This window comes from Ruditapes philippinarum, unplaced genomic scaffold (genome assembly GCF_026571515.1).
Source record: "Ruditapes philippinarum isolate M1 unplaced genomic scaffold, ASM2657151v2 ctg1589_1_1_1_1, whole genome shotgun sequence".
In the NCBI taxonomy this organism is placed as follows: Eukaryota; Metazoa; Mollusca; class Bivalvia; order Venerida; family Veneridae; genus Ruditapes; species Ruditapes philippinarum.
This window is the reverse complement of record NW_026852705.1, coordinates 116,970-134,640: the sequence shown is the minus strand read 5'-3', so window position 1 is coordinate 134,640 and position 17,671 is coordinate 116,970. Positions and strand designations below refer to the sequence as shown.

The 17,671-nt window shown below is 31.5% G+C and overlaps 2 protein-coding genes across 2 annotated transcripts; one reads left to right on the top strand and one right to left on the bottom strand.

Moving 5' to 3' along the window:
• Nucleotides 1–4,387: 4,387 nt before the first annotated feature.
• On the top strand, nt 4,388–8,689 carry LOC132721782 (solute carrier family 22 member 21-like). The gene is made up of 6 exons (XM_060706162.1): nt 4,388–4,658; nt 5,039–5,173; nt 5,493–5,575; nt 6,033–6,150; nt 6,300–6,372; nt 6,898–8,689. Exons 1-6 carry the CDS (start codon nt 4,396–4,398, stop codon nt 7,087–7,089), a joined length of 864 nt encoding a protein of 287 aa, XP_060562145.1. The 5' UTR covers nt 4,388–4,395; the 3' UTR covers nt 7,090–8,689.
• Nucleotides 8,690–8,738: 49 nt separating this feature from the next.
• Nucleotides 8,739–17,446, bottom strand: LOC132721772 (solute carrier family 22 member 4-like). The gene is made up of 8 exons (XM_060706152.1): nt 16,853–17,446; nt 12,980–13,401; nt 11,709–11,942; nt 11,236–11,370; nt 10,376–10,458; nt 9,737–9,854; nt 9,275–9,347; nt 8,739–8,936 (listed from the first exon to the last, which is right to left on the bottom strand). The coding sequence occupies exons 1-8, from the start codon at nt 17,144–17,146 to the stop codon at nt 8,748–8,750; spliced, it is 1,548 nt and encodes a 515-aa protein (XP_060562135.1). The 5' UTR covers nt 17,147–17,446; the 3' UTR covers nt 8,739–8,747.
• Between the last annotated feature and the right edge of the window lie 225 nt (nt 17,447–17,671).

The window sequence follows — 17,671 nt, the reverse complement described above, 5'->3', positions numbered from 1 at the left end:
CTTGTCGAGGCAACATTTTTTTTGAAGTGGCTTTTTTAAGGAAGTTGCCACGATATGCAAGGATAAAGTGTGGCTGTAATAAAAAATGAAAAATGATTTTTGATGCAACTCTAAGCATGCAAAATTCCATATGTATCAATCACAAACTGCATGTTAAACGCAGTCCCTGCGTAAGATGAATAATAGTATATAAAAATAAACTTATACAGGAATGATCAGAAAATACCACAGAGCATGCAGCCCTTTGATTTGCATTTGCTAAATGTTGCTCTCTATTTCTTTTGTAACCGTGGGTGGACGAAAATAGAGATGCCAAAAAATGAGAAAAATGGCGGGTTTTCTGAATTAATGTTATAGACAAATAAGAAAATATTGAATAAGCGAACATATTTTTTTTTTAAACCGTGCACGATGAAAGAGAATTATAATGTAAATAAATATATGAACAAAACTGGGGACCACGTTCCTGCATTTTCAGTTATCTGCCAGCTACACTATTACTAAAATTTTCAAGAGCCGATAACTAAAGAAATAACAATACCGAAGTCTTATTTTATTTCAAATTATATGTTCAATCAGTATGCAAAGTTTAAAACAGTTCTACACAGAATGTTTTTTGATATGCTACAATAAGTAAGCAATTTTCGTAAAAAAACATAGGAATATCTTGAAGAAAATGTCTACCATTTCGCATAAACAACTAAATGTATGCATAGAAAAAAATCTGTAGCATAAATTTAGCGAATGTTTTTCATGTCGGGGAATATAGATCAATATAAACAATTACTCTATAAACACAAAAGTGAAATCAAATTAGTTGTTGCATGCTACAGTTTTGAGTTATCAGCTCATGAAATTGGTCTTAAGCAAAAAATCAAAATGTCTGATCACTAGTTAATTCTTTTCATTTTGCGTATGTAAAAATGGAGAAACTTAAGGTAATGCCTTATTTACACGGGAAGGTGCACATTGGTGAAGTTATTACCGACTGAAGGTTTTCGGCTTATTTTTGGAGACAGAATTATTACGTATAGTCAAGGTGTTGAATTCATAGCAAATACGACATCAGTTATGTTACGTATAAGTCAATAGATTGTTTGTTTGAAGAGTAGTATGTATAATTATGTGCTTATATTCTGATATGAACGTATGTGGTTTATTTACGAGTTATTATCCATCCAAGGATCATATAAGTATGTCTATATAAATAAAATAAGGAATAATAGGTGGGAAAATACCTTGAGCACGCATATCGCTGGGCTTTCTTTGCCATTCAATTTAACAATCTGTAAAAGTTAAAGATGCTATCTAATAGTTTTGTAATATATATCATTATATAATATTAAAGTGACACCGTTTGTAATACGTACTTTTATTTAATTCAACAGAACCATCTCAACTTTGATACACTTTAGTAACATCTGAATGTCCAGCGTATACTTACCTAACTTTATCAGTTTAAATTCCAAGATCACCGCCTCTTAGTTAAACCATGTGTGAGTTGTCACATTTTTATTTATGTAACCTAATCTTTATCTCTTTCATAATTAATGTAAATCAATAAATTAGGTGTTACGAAAAAGAAATTCTACATAATTCAAATTATAAATGTGTTTTTTGTATAAATTGTATTCAAACTGTCATGTCTGTGCATAAATCACTGGCGTAGGTTTTGCTAGACCTAAAACTTTATCAGCACCGAGTGCATTAGTTAAAATACAGAAGAAATTTTGACGTTTTTTTTAAAACGGAATTTTGGCTGCCCTGGCATCTGCGGACAAAAGAAAAGGTAAGTGGTGATTTACATTACTCATTATCGTATATATTTTGGTTATCTGAAATCATTTTCTTTTTTGTTTTATAAGCAATGCGAAATATAGTAACAGTTCAGTTAATAGTGGCACTATTAATTCGCAAACAGTCTGTTAAAACTTAACTTAAATCTCTATTTAATGCATTAATCTATGAAATGATTTTTCATCGATAAATGACGTTTTCTCACATTGAAAATGTTACATTCAGTTTTAAAAAACAACACCTTTTTGCTAGATGTATTAACCGATATATTAAAACTATTCTTTCGCGTTTCATAGAAAACCCATAGACTGAAATTTAAATACTAACTTACGTACGGCATGACTCTTTCCATTTCTGATGAGCAATGCAGCTGGGTAATACCGGCAATTTCTAGGAGAACGCATATTTGTCCCAAGCACTAGGTCACAGTGGCACATGCTTATTATACAAGTCACGAAAATGCGCATTTGTTTTCATTTTACATACCGGTATATATTATCATTTATTGTGTATAAAATGCTTTGTTCGTAACGAGTAAGGAGGTCTTATATAATGAGGAAAGATCGCTTTGACGGTATTTCAAGTTATTTTCTTGCAAAAAAGTATACACGTTGAGATATTTTCCAAAAACATGTCGGGTGACTGTACTTCACATTTTCATCTGTTAGATATAGCTATTATAAGGTCGCCTCCAGTGGATTCGCGATAATGTGATATATATTATTTAATTTTCAACTAGACTCATTGATTTTATGAAAAATTTGCTCTTTATAGTCCCACAGAACGTTTTGTTTCCACAAGCACACAGTAAAACAGGATGTCTTACAACATTTTGTTAGAAGATATGATACGAGATTTGGGCGGTTGTGGTCGATTTCAGTGGGTCACATCAATCATTGGCCAGTCTTCAAAGACTATAGCCGCTTGGAGCATGCTTGCCATGACTTTTAACGGACAACAGCCGGACTTTACGTGCTCGAAGCAGAGTGAACCAGTTACCATGTCAAGTAATGCGACTTTTGATAATGTCTGCCACCCGGAAAATAGTACGGATTGTAATGGATATGTTTTTAGTGACGACATGAATACAGTTGTCAATGAGGTATAGATGCTTTTATCATTTATAGCGCCCGTATGTCACTTTTAAAAAGGCTCTGGTTATTATGCAAGACTGAAAATAAAGGAAGTAATTTTCATCTCTTTTTTTCTATTGCTTTAAATGCATTCCGAGTAAGCCAGATCATTAAGGTAATACAGTAATGTTTACAGATAACAATAAGCAAAAAATATATTCAAAATGTTTAGTGCATAACACAAGATAGTTGACAAACAAGCAATGTTCCATAAACGAACTAACTAATTTAAACGGTCTCACCTACATAATTTGCTTTTAATATCCGTACCCTTTAATTATATAAGGTATCTATTATTCTTTCAGTTTGGGAAATTTTTCGTGATACAAAAAGGGTAGCAGCGTTAACACAAAATAAGATGCCCGGGTTTTCTAGGGGGTTGTTCTTTTCCCGGGCCATCTTCCGATTACTTGGCGGAAACCGACGTTCTTTTTCTTTTTTGATTTTTGTTTTCAAGTTGTAGCGACTTTCATAAACTGGAAAAATGTACGGGGCTATAAATTCTTTTCTTGGAGGGGTAATATTTTTATTTTTTCTTTCCATCGTACGAATTTTAAAAAAATGAACCAATTGTAGTCTTTTCTTAAAAATTTCTAAATATACAACTTTTTATGTATATAAAAGTTTTTATTGAGTAAATTGTCGCACTTTCAATTTAATTTAGGAAATTTTTTAAAAGTAGCCAAAGGGAAATTTCCCAAAACCCAGATGTGCGTTGTTTCAGACAAAAAGGGTTTGCTTTAATCTCTTGAACGACAAAAATAAAGATTACATCTAAGTTATGTGACATTTATGACTTAAAAAAGAAATACTTTTTGATATGCACCCAAAAAGAGAAAAATTCCTCCAGTATTTTAATTGCTACGCTAAAATGCAGCAAAAAAAATTGCCCTTTGGTACATTTGCTGCAGAAAAACTTTTTGGCCCCACTGATAAATCTTCGGGGTTAACGGGGGTTTGTTTTAAATTTAAATTTTTACACTATTATCATTACAGAGTTAATAGAACTAAAAAAAATACTGTTTACCTTCATAGTATCGGTTTTTTTGACTGTCCTTTAAACTTTCATACCGAATTGCGCTCAATGGGTGGCGACCCCGATTTGCTTACTAGGGGCTTTTGGGCGCGGTTTTTTTGCTTGCAGCATGGCTCTTGAAAGATTTGGAAAACTTGATCTGTACTGCTGAATAGGATTTCCTTTTTTATCACTATTTGTAGTGAAAACAGTTTTTTTATACGTTAATGATCCATAAATTTTACTCTTTCTTGTGCGTTCACAATTTTCTTCGCAAATGTACGTGATCATAAATATATAAACAATGATGGGTAAAGGTTGTCATTTTAATTTCGTAAGAAAATTTGAAGATTTTTGTGTCTGTTTAAGTTTGAGCTAACAGCTTTGAATAATTTACAAAGTAATCTTTTAATGATAAGCATTTAATTATTTTTTTGATGTATTTACATTATGCAAAATGAGTTTTTCTTAACTATCCACAGTATAGTTCAAGAGAGTGCTAGATGGCTTGTTACAAAGGGACGCTACAAAGAAGCTGAAAAAGTTATTAACACAATAGCCAAAGTAAACGGTAAACCGGCACCAAACACAAGTATACTGATGGCGGAAGCCGCAAAGAGTGACTCTAATAAAGCATCGGTTCACTACACAGCTTTCCACCTCTTTAAATCAAAAGAAATGGTTATAACAACAAGTGGTCTCCTTTTTATATGGTGTGTATCTAATTTTGATGGTCCTTCGTGATCTTTGATCCATTTCATTCAGTGTTGAAGTTTGAATTCTGCTATTTAAAGACGGTGCCTTGAGCACGAGGTCTATTGCTCTTTCCACCAGTCTCGGCAAAGTCGTGTTTGCGATGTTTAACTATTTATCCAGATTTTTTTTAAATATCTAAACAAACCCACGATATATTCATTTCATAATTAAAGAAATGATATGAAGCATATTATAAATCATAAGGAAATCAACCATTTATTTTATATTTTAGTGCTAAAAGGTCGTTTTTTACAGCCAGAGAAACTGTATTAGCTTAGTATTGTTCTCAACCATGTTGAATGACCTCTTTATATTTCACACCACAATATTTTTATAGGATGTCAATTAGCTACTCTTACTACGGATTGACGTTTGGCGTGAACAGTTTGGCGGGAAACTTGTATTTAAACATGTTTCTGATGAATATAATAGAAACACCTGCCAGTTTCTCCATCATGTACATTGTCAATAGGTAAGCAGTAAAAACATTTCTTTATATATTTCTTATATTGGATATGTAATATAACAATAAAAATGCGCAATCACGAGGTCCCGAATCAAGATTGTCTTAACATGTCACAAAGAGAAAGAAATTTATTAGGAGTGATTGCTTTTTAAATATTACCGTTCATAAATTGTACATAATTATACACTTCATGTAACAATCAACAGCATAAATATTCCCTTCTAACTAAAATTATGATTGAGGATCAAAAGTACGATTTCTAATCGTAAACACCAATGGTAACTGCTAAAATATTACTCCAACAGTGATAATTCTGTGCTTTCAGATTTGGGCGGAAACACTGTTGTATGTTTTTCTTTTTCTTTACTGGGCTATGTGGTGTAATTGTTGGCATCATACAGTACATAGGTAAGTACAAATGGTATGACGGAGTGGGAAACGCCTTAGATTTCCAAATGTGCAAAAGTATATTTTTTATCTATCAATTCGTTTAGTTGTAATGTTAACGAACAAAAGTCGTACAATATAAGACAAAAATAAGACGAACAAATGTATATTTTATACAAATAAACAAGTTAGAGGTTAACAAGAGAATATAGAAGAATAAGAAGAACTTTCATTTGTACTAAAGCCCTAAAAAGAGCCATTGACAAAAGCATCAATATATATTCATACAAAAAATAGAAACATGGCAATACCTGACAAGAAGTCGAGATGGCATGTGTATTCACGGGAAATAATTCTTTGGAAGCACCACGTGCGAACGTTCAGTGCATAAAATGGTGTTTGATGACTCGTACGTGAAGTTTCACATCAAAATTGAATATGTGGTATTTTCCGTAATCATAATATTATATCATTTTAGACACTCCTCACCGTGGCGTAATCACAAACGCATTTGCTCTGGCGTCCAAAATGGGTATAGCAGTTGGATGGGGTTGTCTAATAGTTTATACCACGGAACTCTATCCGACAGTCGTCAGGTAATTGATACAAGGGCTCAAATTAAATGAATTGTTAGTCGTGATCGAAGTTGCTTCACATGAATGCAATTTGTTATGCGATTTTTTTTAAAGAACAGCCGCATTTGAAGGAAATTTCATGTCTGATAAAATATTACTTTTATTTCTAGAACAATTGCATATGGTCTTCACAACACATCAGCAAGAATTGGTGGAATTATAGCACCTCAGATTGTTTTCTTGGTATTTATTCATTTTATTACTATCTTTTTGTGAGCTATTCCGTTAAGTATGACACAATATGTATGATTTATTCATAAGTATGCGACAAAATACAACATACTAGGTACATGCATAAGTTTGATATCCACATATAGCCACATAGTTATACTTTATAGGCTTATCAGTTGACTGCATGAGCATGTTCAATGATCATCACCGTTGTCGTCCTCATTATCAACATCATTGTCATCATCATCATCATCATAGTAATTAATATTTACGTCGCCCTAAAGTAATCAGTCATTAAAGTCGATATCACACGCACAGCACCGAAATTCCAATGTCTTAGAAAGTCTTTTCCATCATGAATCCTTAAGCTTGAGAAACTTATCCTTTACAAGAAATATCTATAATTACAATGTATTAAACTTTCTTTATTTTAGTGATTGGTAATCGCTAACTATACCACCCCATGACGCTTCATAGTGACAAAAACGTATCTTAGGTATAATTTAGTTTATAATTAAATATTTGTCTTGTTTTCAGAATGATGAAATCCCTGGTCTGATGTATTTTGTAAGTGCTGTGCTGATGATTTCTAGCAGTCTTATTTGTTGCGTGTTTCACGATACCACTGACAAGATACTAGAGGATACGTTTAAAGATACTTCAAGTGAACAAAGTGTGACAGTCAACGCATTAAACATGAATGACAATGACAAAAAATCAAAATTTTGATATATTTATGACATATGTGATATATTATTTCTGAAAACTTTCGAAAATGAATAGTTGACAGATCAAACCGGCACGGAAATAATTGAAAATAACAAAAAATCAAAATTGTGATTTATTCGTGATATCCGGAAACTTTAAAAGTTTACTTTGGCAAGAAGTCGACCATATGTATGTAACGTTTGAGCTTCGATGTTTCATAGTATAGTACTGGATCCTATATCTACTGTAATAATTAACGAATTTGTTTACAAAATGCAGACCCCTTTGTTATGGTTATGAGTTCTGTGAACGTCACCTTTGCCTCGATGATCTTTAATTGTTCTCACTTTTCCCAGCTTTTTATCAAATCATTTACAGACATGAACCGATTCAATTATAAACAACATTTACCTCTTGACAATTATTCATGTTTCTGTAACATACTAAATATACAACGTTATCGATCACCAAACATACACAATATAATTCTAATACCTACACATATGCAATCAAACTATAGTTTTGATGTACTTGTAAGTGGTGTAATGTTAAATACATAAAATGTCGCGAATCCTTGATCATCATAAAGTTTCCAATTATGATTATTTGTCAAAGGGACACAAGAAAACATACATTTCGTATTCATATTTTTATTGTAGTACATTCAAACTTGAATATAAATATTTAAACACTTAATTGTAGATCTATAAAAAGTTTATATAATTTATCTTATTACATTACAGCTGTGCAGTTCAATATAGTGCAAGTTATATATTTTTTCCAAGGTTATCTTTACGTTATATATACACAACATTTTTTTTCCCAAGGTTGTCTATACGTTATATATACAACATCTTTCTGATAATTACCCGGAAACGTATACCATAAATTAACGTATAGCCTAAAAATGCATTTATGTATTCAGAACTTCCGAAACTAGTCTTTCTCACACCTGTATATGAATTTCAACTGTTTGCAGTTGTTGATTATATCATTGTGTTATATCATTTTTTGTTGATAATAATGTTAATAAGATGGAGCACTCTTAGAATCTGTCCGCAGTTAAGTCAATGTTTTGTAACCGTAACCCTGACCTCTCACCCTTACTCATAACACTTACCCTTAATCGTAACCCTAGAAGTAATTTGAATGATTTTAGGAAACTTAAATTGTTAAATATTGAAGAAATAATTTTGTGTAAAATGTTTAAAATAGCTGCGGACATATTCTAAAGTCTAGCCAATAAATTCATTAAATAAATCGTGCATATAATTACATACAATTATTGTTTTTGTCTCTTCTAACAACTTATAACAGGTCCGCGATTGACTCTCTGAGCACTTTTAATGAAAATTACATTTAGTTGCCACAGGTCTAGAAGAATATATAGATAATTTTAACAAATTGTTAAGATAATATAGCAATGACAGTATGCACAACAATTATTCTGAATATTCCTTAAGTTCGTCTTGTTAGTTTAAAGTGTTACATACTCCTTAAAACTATTAAAAGCTACAACACATTTCTGAAAATCTTGGACATGACTTTACACCATCTTATCTGATTATCTGAATTAACAATGTCATATATCAATTTCACAGATCGATTTTCAGTTTCACATATCAATTTCAAATTCCAATTTCACATATCAATTTCACAGATTAATTCACATATCAATTTCACAGATTAGTGGAAGAGCTTAATTGAACATCTTTGTTTTTCTCCAGATTGTCCTCTATCTTAACTTCAACATTGAGCATATCTTCTAACACAGCATCTTTAGTTTCCCTATACAACATCATGACTACAGCCGAGATCATCATTAAAACACCACTCAGAAAATATAAAATCCCCGGTATATCATCGTCCTTAAATATAGAAATAGCGATTCTTAAAAATATCAGTGTTCTAAAGATAATAAAGTTTTAAAAGTATCTAAAACCCAAGGTGTATCAATGATCAAATTCGGATAAATACATACGCTTTAAAAGAATCCGGATATCTATTTAAAGAAATTATAACGTCATAGGAGAAACATGGTCATAAAAAGGTGACAGAAATGAGAATAAAAAAGTACTAAATAATGAAACAAACAAATTCAATGTGGTAAAGTTAACAAAGCCATGAAGGCTTTCAATGAAAACAAAGAAATCGAAGAGAGTGAGCACATTTACTGTATGTATAAAATACCTGTTCATTGACTTACAAGGAAAACAATTTGTGGTGCGACCATTCCACCAACACGAGCAGCTGTGCTATGTACTCCATATGCTATTGTCCTGATAGAAATAAAAATAAATACATATACTTTTATTCATCTAAAAACATCTGTGCATAAATAACTTACATGTATTCAATACCGAACATTCAAAGCGAATTTGTTGCGTCAAAGTTGTACTTGTCCATCACACTTTTCAACGCATTTATTTCGGTATTCTCTAATTAGCAATGTACTTTTTTCTTGTAGGATTTTGACTTGAATTGCAGTCTGGACTGCTTCTTTGCACAGAATTAACCTCCGTGATGTGCTTAATGGGAATAATATGTTTCTCATTTTTAATCTATATCAAAGTGGTTTATTATTTATTTATTTGAGTCTATTTGAACTATAATGTAAGCATAAAACAAGTACTGACCTTACAACAGTGGGATATAAACATGTACTGACCTTACAACAGTGGGATATATCTCCGTTGTATATACTATCATAGCTTGCCAACCACTTGCAACGCTCAACTTTGACAAAAGTGCAATAACATTTGTGAGAGTTCCATTTACTGGTAATGCTGAAGTGAACACAAGAAACAAGTTTTATATATCAATATGTCCCTGAAAACAACAAAATTATATCAATACAGAAACAACACAAGCAAAATCTATTATAAAGATTTATTTGTTTCGGTATTATAAACATTAAATAACACTTCACATTGAAACTCAAAGAAAAGCAGGTCACAGCGCTGTCTTGTTTTTAACTTATTCAATAAATTATAGTATTCTTCCAAATTTGAATACAAATTATAAGGAAGGCCGACCATTCCCTTTACATAGGCTGATAAGTCGTCTACTATTGTTCAAATAATAGTGCATTTCAATGATGCCTTGCTAAAACTAAAAAAAAATAGGTAAGAAAAACTCCAATTAAAGATGCCAAAGGTGAGTACTGGAAGGAAAATTATCTTATTTCATCCTTATGTGCGTATCTATTTCAGAGGCTTTGATAAATTTGAATAAAGCCCTCGTAATTAGAAATCTATATTACTGATTTATGGTTTATCATTGCATGAAGGGTATTAATTTATCTTACCAAAGTGCTGTATTACACCGACACTAATACCGGACACACCAGCCAGAATGTAAAATGTAAAACACACCTTTTTTCTGCCAAACCTTTGAAATGAGAAATAAAACTTAATCCTTCAAGCAATATTGGCATAATTTTGCTAGATACAGATCAACTCATGATTACAAATACTCACCTTCAATGACATTTCATTTATTCTTCTATCGTTATTATTTTTATATATTAGTCTTCCGACAAACAAGCCAACTACAACTAGGTAAAAAACTAACAAAATTATTTTGTTATATACAATGAAAAGAAAGAAAGAAAAAGTTATGTTTATTTTATATTTATGTTGAACGACTTTGCTTTTATTGAAGATAATCACTATCATATTTGACATGTTGCGTGACTTGTCCAGCTGGTCTGCTTTTTTGTACATATAGCTCCGCGATCCATATGGTTGTAAAGCTGATTGTACGTTCAAATAGACTGATACTTGTTAAATGAATTTTATTCTTTACCAATTTCATCATACTTTTCATCATATTCGTAGATTCTCCTTCCCGACTTTATTTTATTTGAACATCAATTATTCCGTTTTCCTCGTGAAATTGGTTAATCTGGACATTATGATATTATAAAACAAGTGTTACATTCGAAAATTCAGAATCATATCATGTGCTTTAGACCATCAAAGTACGAAATGTTTTCTTGTGACCATTGATAACGATATAAAAGCATTCAGTGTAACCTTACCGGACATTCTTGACGAGTAAGGTCGCAACTGTAAGAAAATCTTTGTACGAGGACTGTACATTACCTCTCCAAAGCTTTACCCTAATATGACAAAATGGATGTTTTAAAATTTATATGCTTATTACCAGTTCACTAGAAATGCCGTAAGAACCATAACAGGTGTCTCGACAACGTTTATAAGAAACATATTCATATATAAATCACCAGACAAACTTTTCACACCAAACGTTATACCATAATATCCATAGCTAGCTGCAAACCTGTAAAACAAAACATTATTTTATTTTAGCTATAGTTGAATCTTTACTGTATCAAACACGTGAACAACAAAAAAGAGAAAAAAAGTTGTAGCATATTATTTGTGGTACATGAAAGCATAAAAAGGACTTATAATATTGATGTTTATATAGGTCGTGGAATATATATGGGTATATGAGAGATTTTTTATTTCTTTTCTGATTACAATTTTATATTGCTGAGTAATATTTTAACTTGTTTAATGTTTAATCTTAAAAATTCGAAGTTGTAGTAGTTTAATATAATAAATTTTTTTGATAAACTTAAACAACCATTTTGTAAAGTACATTTAAAATGTTACCATGCAAACAGTAAACCAATTGTGATCTTTGTACTCTCTCTTGTCCGGAATAAATCCAGAAAGGAGTAATGTTTTCTTGTATCGTCTTTATCGGTATTTATTTTCGCCTCAGCAAATATTTTATCAAGTGATGGCTGATCTGCCTTGTTGACTTTCGCAATAAAATTGACAACAGTCTGTGCTTTTTTGAACCGTTGTTTTGTAACCAACCAGCGGAAGCTTTCTGGCATTATCCTGAATAAATATAATGATCAGCATCACATTTTATGCTTTTTTAAAAATTATTTTTTACATTTCCCCACTTTGAAATATATCACAAAAAATCTCAGATAATTCAGTTATGTGTCACGGTATAATATTACTTATCAATAATTAAGTGTGTCAGTTGACAGGTAACTTAGCCGGTAGAGTTGCGGAAGGGTATTCCGAGGGTTTCGGGTCGAATCCTGGCCAGAGGTCTCATTTACCTTATTATAAGGCGCATTTTTTGCAATAAAGAACTATATAGATTAAGGAACCATAACTTTTATTTGTTTCAAACTATGTGGTTTTCTTCAGTATTCACGGACACTTCTATTTTCTTGTTAAGTATTTGACCTACGTTTTGACTTAAATTTGATATTTTCTTACTGTCTTTTCCCCCTGAACTGTTAAAAACAGCGTATTTATGTATCAATGTATTCATTTAAATATCGCTTCTACTTGGAGTGTCGCTTCTTTTTTGATAAACCAATCAAAAAAGAAGGATAACGACTTTGTCAATGAGACGGTAATAAGAAAAATAACAACAAAAATAAAACGTTTTTAACTACAACAGGAACAGTTGGTAGATCTGCTCTTCGTGTTTAGCTTCAGAAATCGTATAATGTTTTTTTCTTCTTCTTTTTTTAGCGTCTATCTATTGCTTTATGCCACATATACATTGTTTAAGAACATAAACAAATTCAAATTATTTAAGTTGGTTGAGGAATATCCTTGTGCGAAAAGTGTTGCTTTCTCGACTGAACGACGATCGATTCATCGTGAGCTGCCTGCATCGGTTTTACATATTCACATTGTCTAGTTATTAAATTCTATCATTTTTTACTATTTATATTGACAAAAGATGCAATTTTAGACGATTATTAATTAAGTTAGTAATTTACCATGTTCATAGAAAATATTTCGTCTTTATGAATTAGCCAAGTTGTAAAACGTAAACAGTAAAATTTGTTTCATTTTGTTTATTCGTTAAAAGATGGGAAATGAAAGAAAAAAAATCCGATACTTACCACCATGTAAATAAGAAGGGAGTGCCAACACAAGCAATAGCCAGATGAATCTTTTTCCAATCATGTAATCCCCACGCTACCAAGGCAAAAAGACTGGCTTCAGTGGCCCAGGATGGTGTAGTCACTATTGGTGGCCGCCATTTGGCAGAAGCAAACTCATTAGTAAAACTGTATTGTACAGTAAGATAGAAACCGATGCCTATACCAATGAGAAATCTCAAGGCAGAGTAAACTTGCCACGAAGGTGAGAAATAACCAGCTATATTGAACACAACAGTAACCAAAATAGCAATGAAATATGTCGGTTTCCTGCCAATCATATCAGCCAGATGTCCTGAAACTAAGCATCCAAGAAGTACTCCAGCCATCTGTATAGTTGTGATTGTTGCTGGGATCCATTTCTTGTCACAGACGAGATCAAACTAAGTATATCAAATATACATGTACAGAACTTCATAATAAGCCAAATAAATTTATCGAATTTTATTGAATTTTATTGTCTCGTTATCTTATTTTTCTTTTTACATTCTAGAATATCAATGGTAGGACACTACGTCGAGCACCTGCAAAATGCTCCCAATCGGACTGTTTTTTTTGTTGACTCGAAGATTAAATGTTTTTTTTTATTCTAATAAATCGTTAGAATATCAAAAATGAATGTAGCGCACTACAATTGGTGTTACTGTCTGATTTAAGCCTGAAAATGGGATACATTTTGTTTGAGGGTCCAAGTGTGAGCATTTTGGAAAAAAAAACTTTATTCCGTTTTCAGGACTAAATTAGTCTGTAAAACTTTAAACGTCTTTTAAAAGTATATCAAGTACTAAAGACAATCATTGGTGCGCTACTTTATGGTTTGATATTCTAACGATTTTTTTAGGATAAAACATATTTTACCTTCGAGTTCATTTTAAAAAGAAGTTCGATAGGGAGCATTTTGCAGGTGCACGATGATGTAGTAAGGTTCTATATTGCATACATGTAGGCACAAATATGTGGACATCGGTAGTTTTATTTTTTTTACTTTTATTTTTTGTATTTTAGTTTTTTGCTTGAATTAGAATTTGATTAAATGCTTTTTCTCTAAAGAATCACATTACTTGACTGTAAATAGATATAAAGTTATGATAAATGCGCTCCTAGTAATTAGTATCTCTCGCTACTATTATTATTCTTGTTAATTCATTTATTAAAAATAGACCTTAAAGGTACATTTATCTCATATATGTCAGCTTTGTAAAAAACAACAACAAAACGATTACATGGAGAAATAAACTAAGTTTGTCAAGCTTTCATTGTTGTTACTGTATATCAACGTTGGTCACTGCAATGATCAGACTGCACTGGCCCTATACTGGTGACAGAGGCTAATCATGTTGGGGTCCAACAGGATAAGCATTAAATAAACAAGAGCCACCGCCGGGCGGGGGCAACGATCGACTTTTTACTTTTTCTAAACGCAAACATAGAAAGGTTTGAACATATCTAAACGTTTCCTTTTTTATAATTTATCTATTTATATATATATATGAATAGAAACACTCAATTCTATAAATAGAAACACGCAATTCTATCAATAAAAACATGCAATTCAATAAATAGAAAGACTAAATTCTAAAAATAGAAACATTTAATTCTATAAATAGAAACACGCAATTCTATAAATAGTAACAAGCAATTCTATAAAAAGCAACATGCAATTCTATGAATAATAACACGCAATTCTAATAATAGAAACACGCAATTCTAAAAATAAAACACGCAATTCTATAAATAGAACACGCAATTCTAATAATAGAAACACGCAATTCTAAAAATAGTAACACGCATTTCTATAAATAGTAACATGCAATTCTATGAATAGTAACACGCAATTCTAAAAATAGAAACACGCAATTCTATAAATAAAAACACGCAATTCAATAAATAGAAACACGCAATTCTAAAAATAGTAACACGCAATTCTAAAAATAGAAACACGCAATTTCTAAAATAGTAACACGCAATTTCAAAAAATAGAAACACGCAATTCTAAAAATAGTAATACGCAATTCTATAAATAGAAACACGCAATTCTAAAAATAGAAACACGCAATTCTAAAAATAGAAACACGCAATTTCTAAAAATAGTAACATGCAATTATAAAAATAGAAACACGCAATTTCTAAAAATAGTAACATGCAATTATAAAAATAGAAACACAAAATTCTAAAAATAGAAACACGCAATTTCTATAAATAGTAACACGCAATTTTTAAAAATAGAAACACGCAATTATAAAAATAGTAACACGCAATTTCTAAAAATAGTAACATGCAATTATAAAAATAGAAACACACAATTCTAAAAATAGAAACACGCAATTCTAAAAATAGTAACACGCAATTCTATAAATAGTAACACGCAATTCTAAAATAGTAACACACATTTCTATAAATAGTAACACACAATTCTATAATAAGAAACACACAATTCTAAAAATAGAAACACGCAATTCTAAAAATAGAAACACGCAATTTCTATAAATAGTAACACGCAATTTTTAAAAATAGAAACACGCAATTATAAAAAGAGTAACACGCAATTTCTAAAAATAGTAACATGCAATTATAAAAATAGAAACACACAATTCAATAAATAGAAAGACTAAATTCTAAAAATAGAAACACAAAATTCTAAAAATAGAAACACGCAATTCTAAAAACAGAAACATGCAATTTCTATGAATAGTAACACGCAATTCTATAAATAGTAACACGCAATTCTATAAATAGAAACACACAATTCTAAAAATAGATACACGCAATTCAAAAAATAGAAACACTCAATTCTATAAATAGAATCACGCAATTCTATAAATAGAATCACGCAATTCTAAAAATAGAAACACGCAATTTCTATAAATAGTAACAAGCAATTCTTTTAATAGTAACATGCAATTCTATAAATAGAAACACGCAAATCTATAAATAGAAACACGCAATTCTAAAAATAGAAACATGCAATATACGTTGTTGTTGTTGTTGTTGATGATGATGATGATGATGATGATGATGATGATAGATATGTATAAATATAAATATACACACACACACACCAATAAATATATAATTATGGTCATTTAATGCACAAATCTGAGAAAATTCAGTAATTTAACCTTCAAGGTCAAGGTCATTAAAGAGCCCAAGCAAATTTGGGTTTGATAAACAACAATGTTCTGTTATAATATGAAGTGGAACCCTTCAATAATAGCAAAGTTACAGTCAGTTACAGCCAAAACAATGAAAATTTCAATAATTTGACCTTCAAAGACAATGTCATTAATGAGTGAAGGTCAAGGTCTTTCGGAATATTTTTAAGAGTTATCCTTGAAGATTATTATGTTCAAGTTTCAAGACAATCCATTCAAAAATAACAAAGTTACAGCCAATAATAGCCAAAAAAATGAAAATTTCAATAATTTGTCCTTCAAAGTCAAGGTCATTTATGAGTGAAGGTCAAGGTCTGGCTGGTTATTTTTAAGGGATATCTTTGAAGATTATTATGTTCAAATTTGAAGACAATCCATTCAAAAATAACAAAGTTACAGCCAATAACAGCATGAACAAGCAAAAATTGGACTTTTAACCTTGAAGGTCAAGGTCATTTATGGATGAAGGTCAAGGTTAGTGTGGTCTACTGAAAGGTCTTGTCCCAAGGGTTGTTGTGGCCAAGTATGAAGACAATACACCAAGAAATAAAAAAGTTATGAACCAGGTACAAGTTTGCGGACGCGAACGGCAACGGCAACGGCAACGCCGACCCGACTATAACAATACCTCTACTTTTTTTTTCAAAAAAAAAAAAAGTCGAGCTAAAAACGAAAGTCATACCTCTGTAACAATCGTCGTCATATCATCTTCGAACACATAATTCGTACAGCTGCTTCCATTACTGCTACATACGTCAACTATACTATCATTATATATGTTAGCCAGTGACTCATTGGTTTCATATTGACCACTACCACACAAGAATCCCGGACTCTGACCTGCAAACGTCATAGTTATCATGCTCCACGTCGCCATAGTTTTGCCAACGTGCACAATACTTGCCAATATCCACTGATACAGTCCGCATCCTCCTAGGTCGTTAATCAGATCTTCCAATAAGACGTTATATGTCATACCTTATACTACTCACGCTGTTCTATCTAAAAGACAATCGCAGTAGGTTTGCATATCGTTATCTATACTATCCTTAATATAGTTATGCAAACAGGTTTACTTGGTGCCTTGGAATATTAATGTATTTTTCAAAATAAAAAATACATGTGCGATCTGAAACACTGAAACCGTTGATAAATTTAAATATTATTATTATTAATCGCGATTGAATAATAACTTTAAATGTATTCTGTTAAGACAATTATGACAATTGTGACAATTTGTGATTTTAGGCTTACCCACGTTGCACTAAATGCAATGGTCCGATGGAAATCACGCAATGGCACAATTGTAAACTATGATAACGAAATCGCGATAGCACGGCTGAAAATGCGACGGTCCGATTATGAATTCGCGAAAGAACGATGAACGATGGTAAAAAGCGAAGGTTGCAATTATACGATAGTGAAACCGCAAAAGTACGGCATAAAATCTGGATGGTTCGATGATGCATCACGTTTCGCCCTCGTACTATCGCAAATTCAC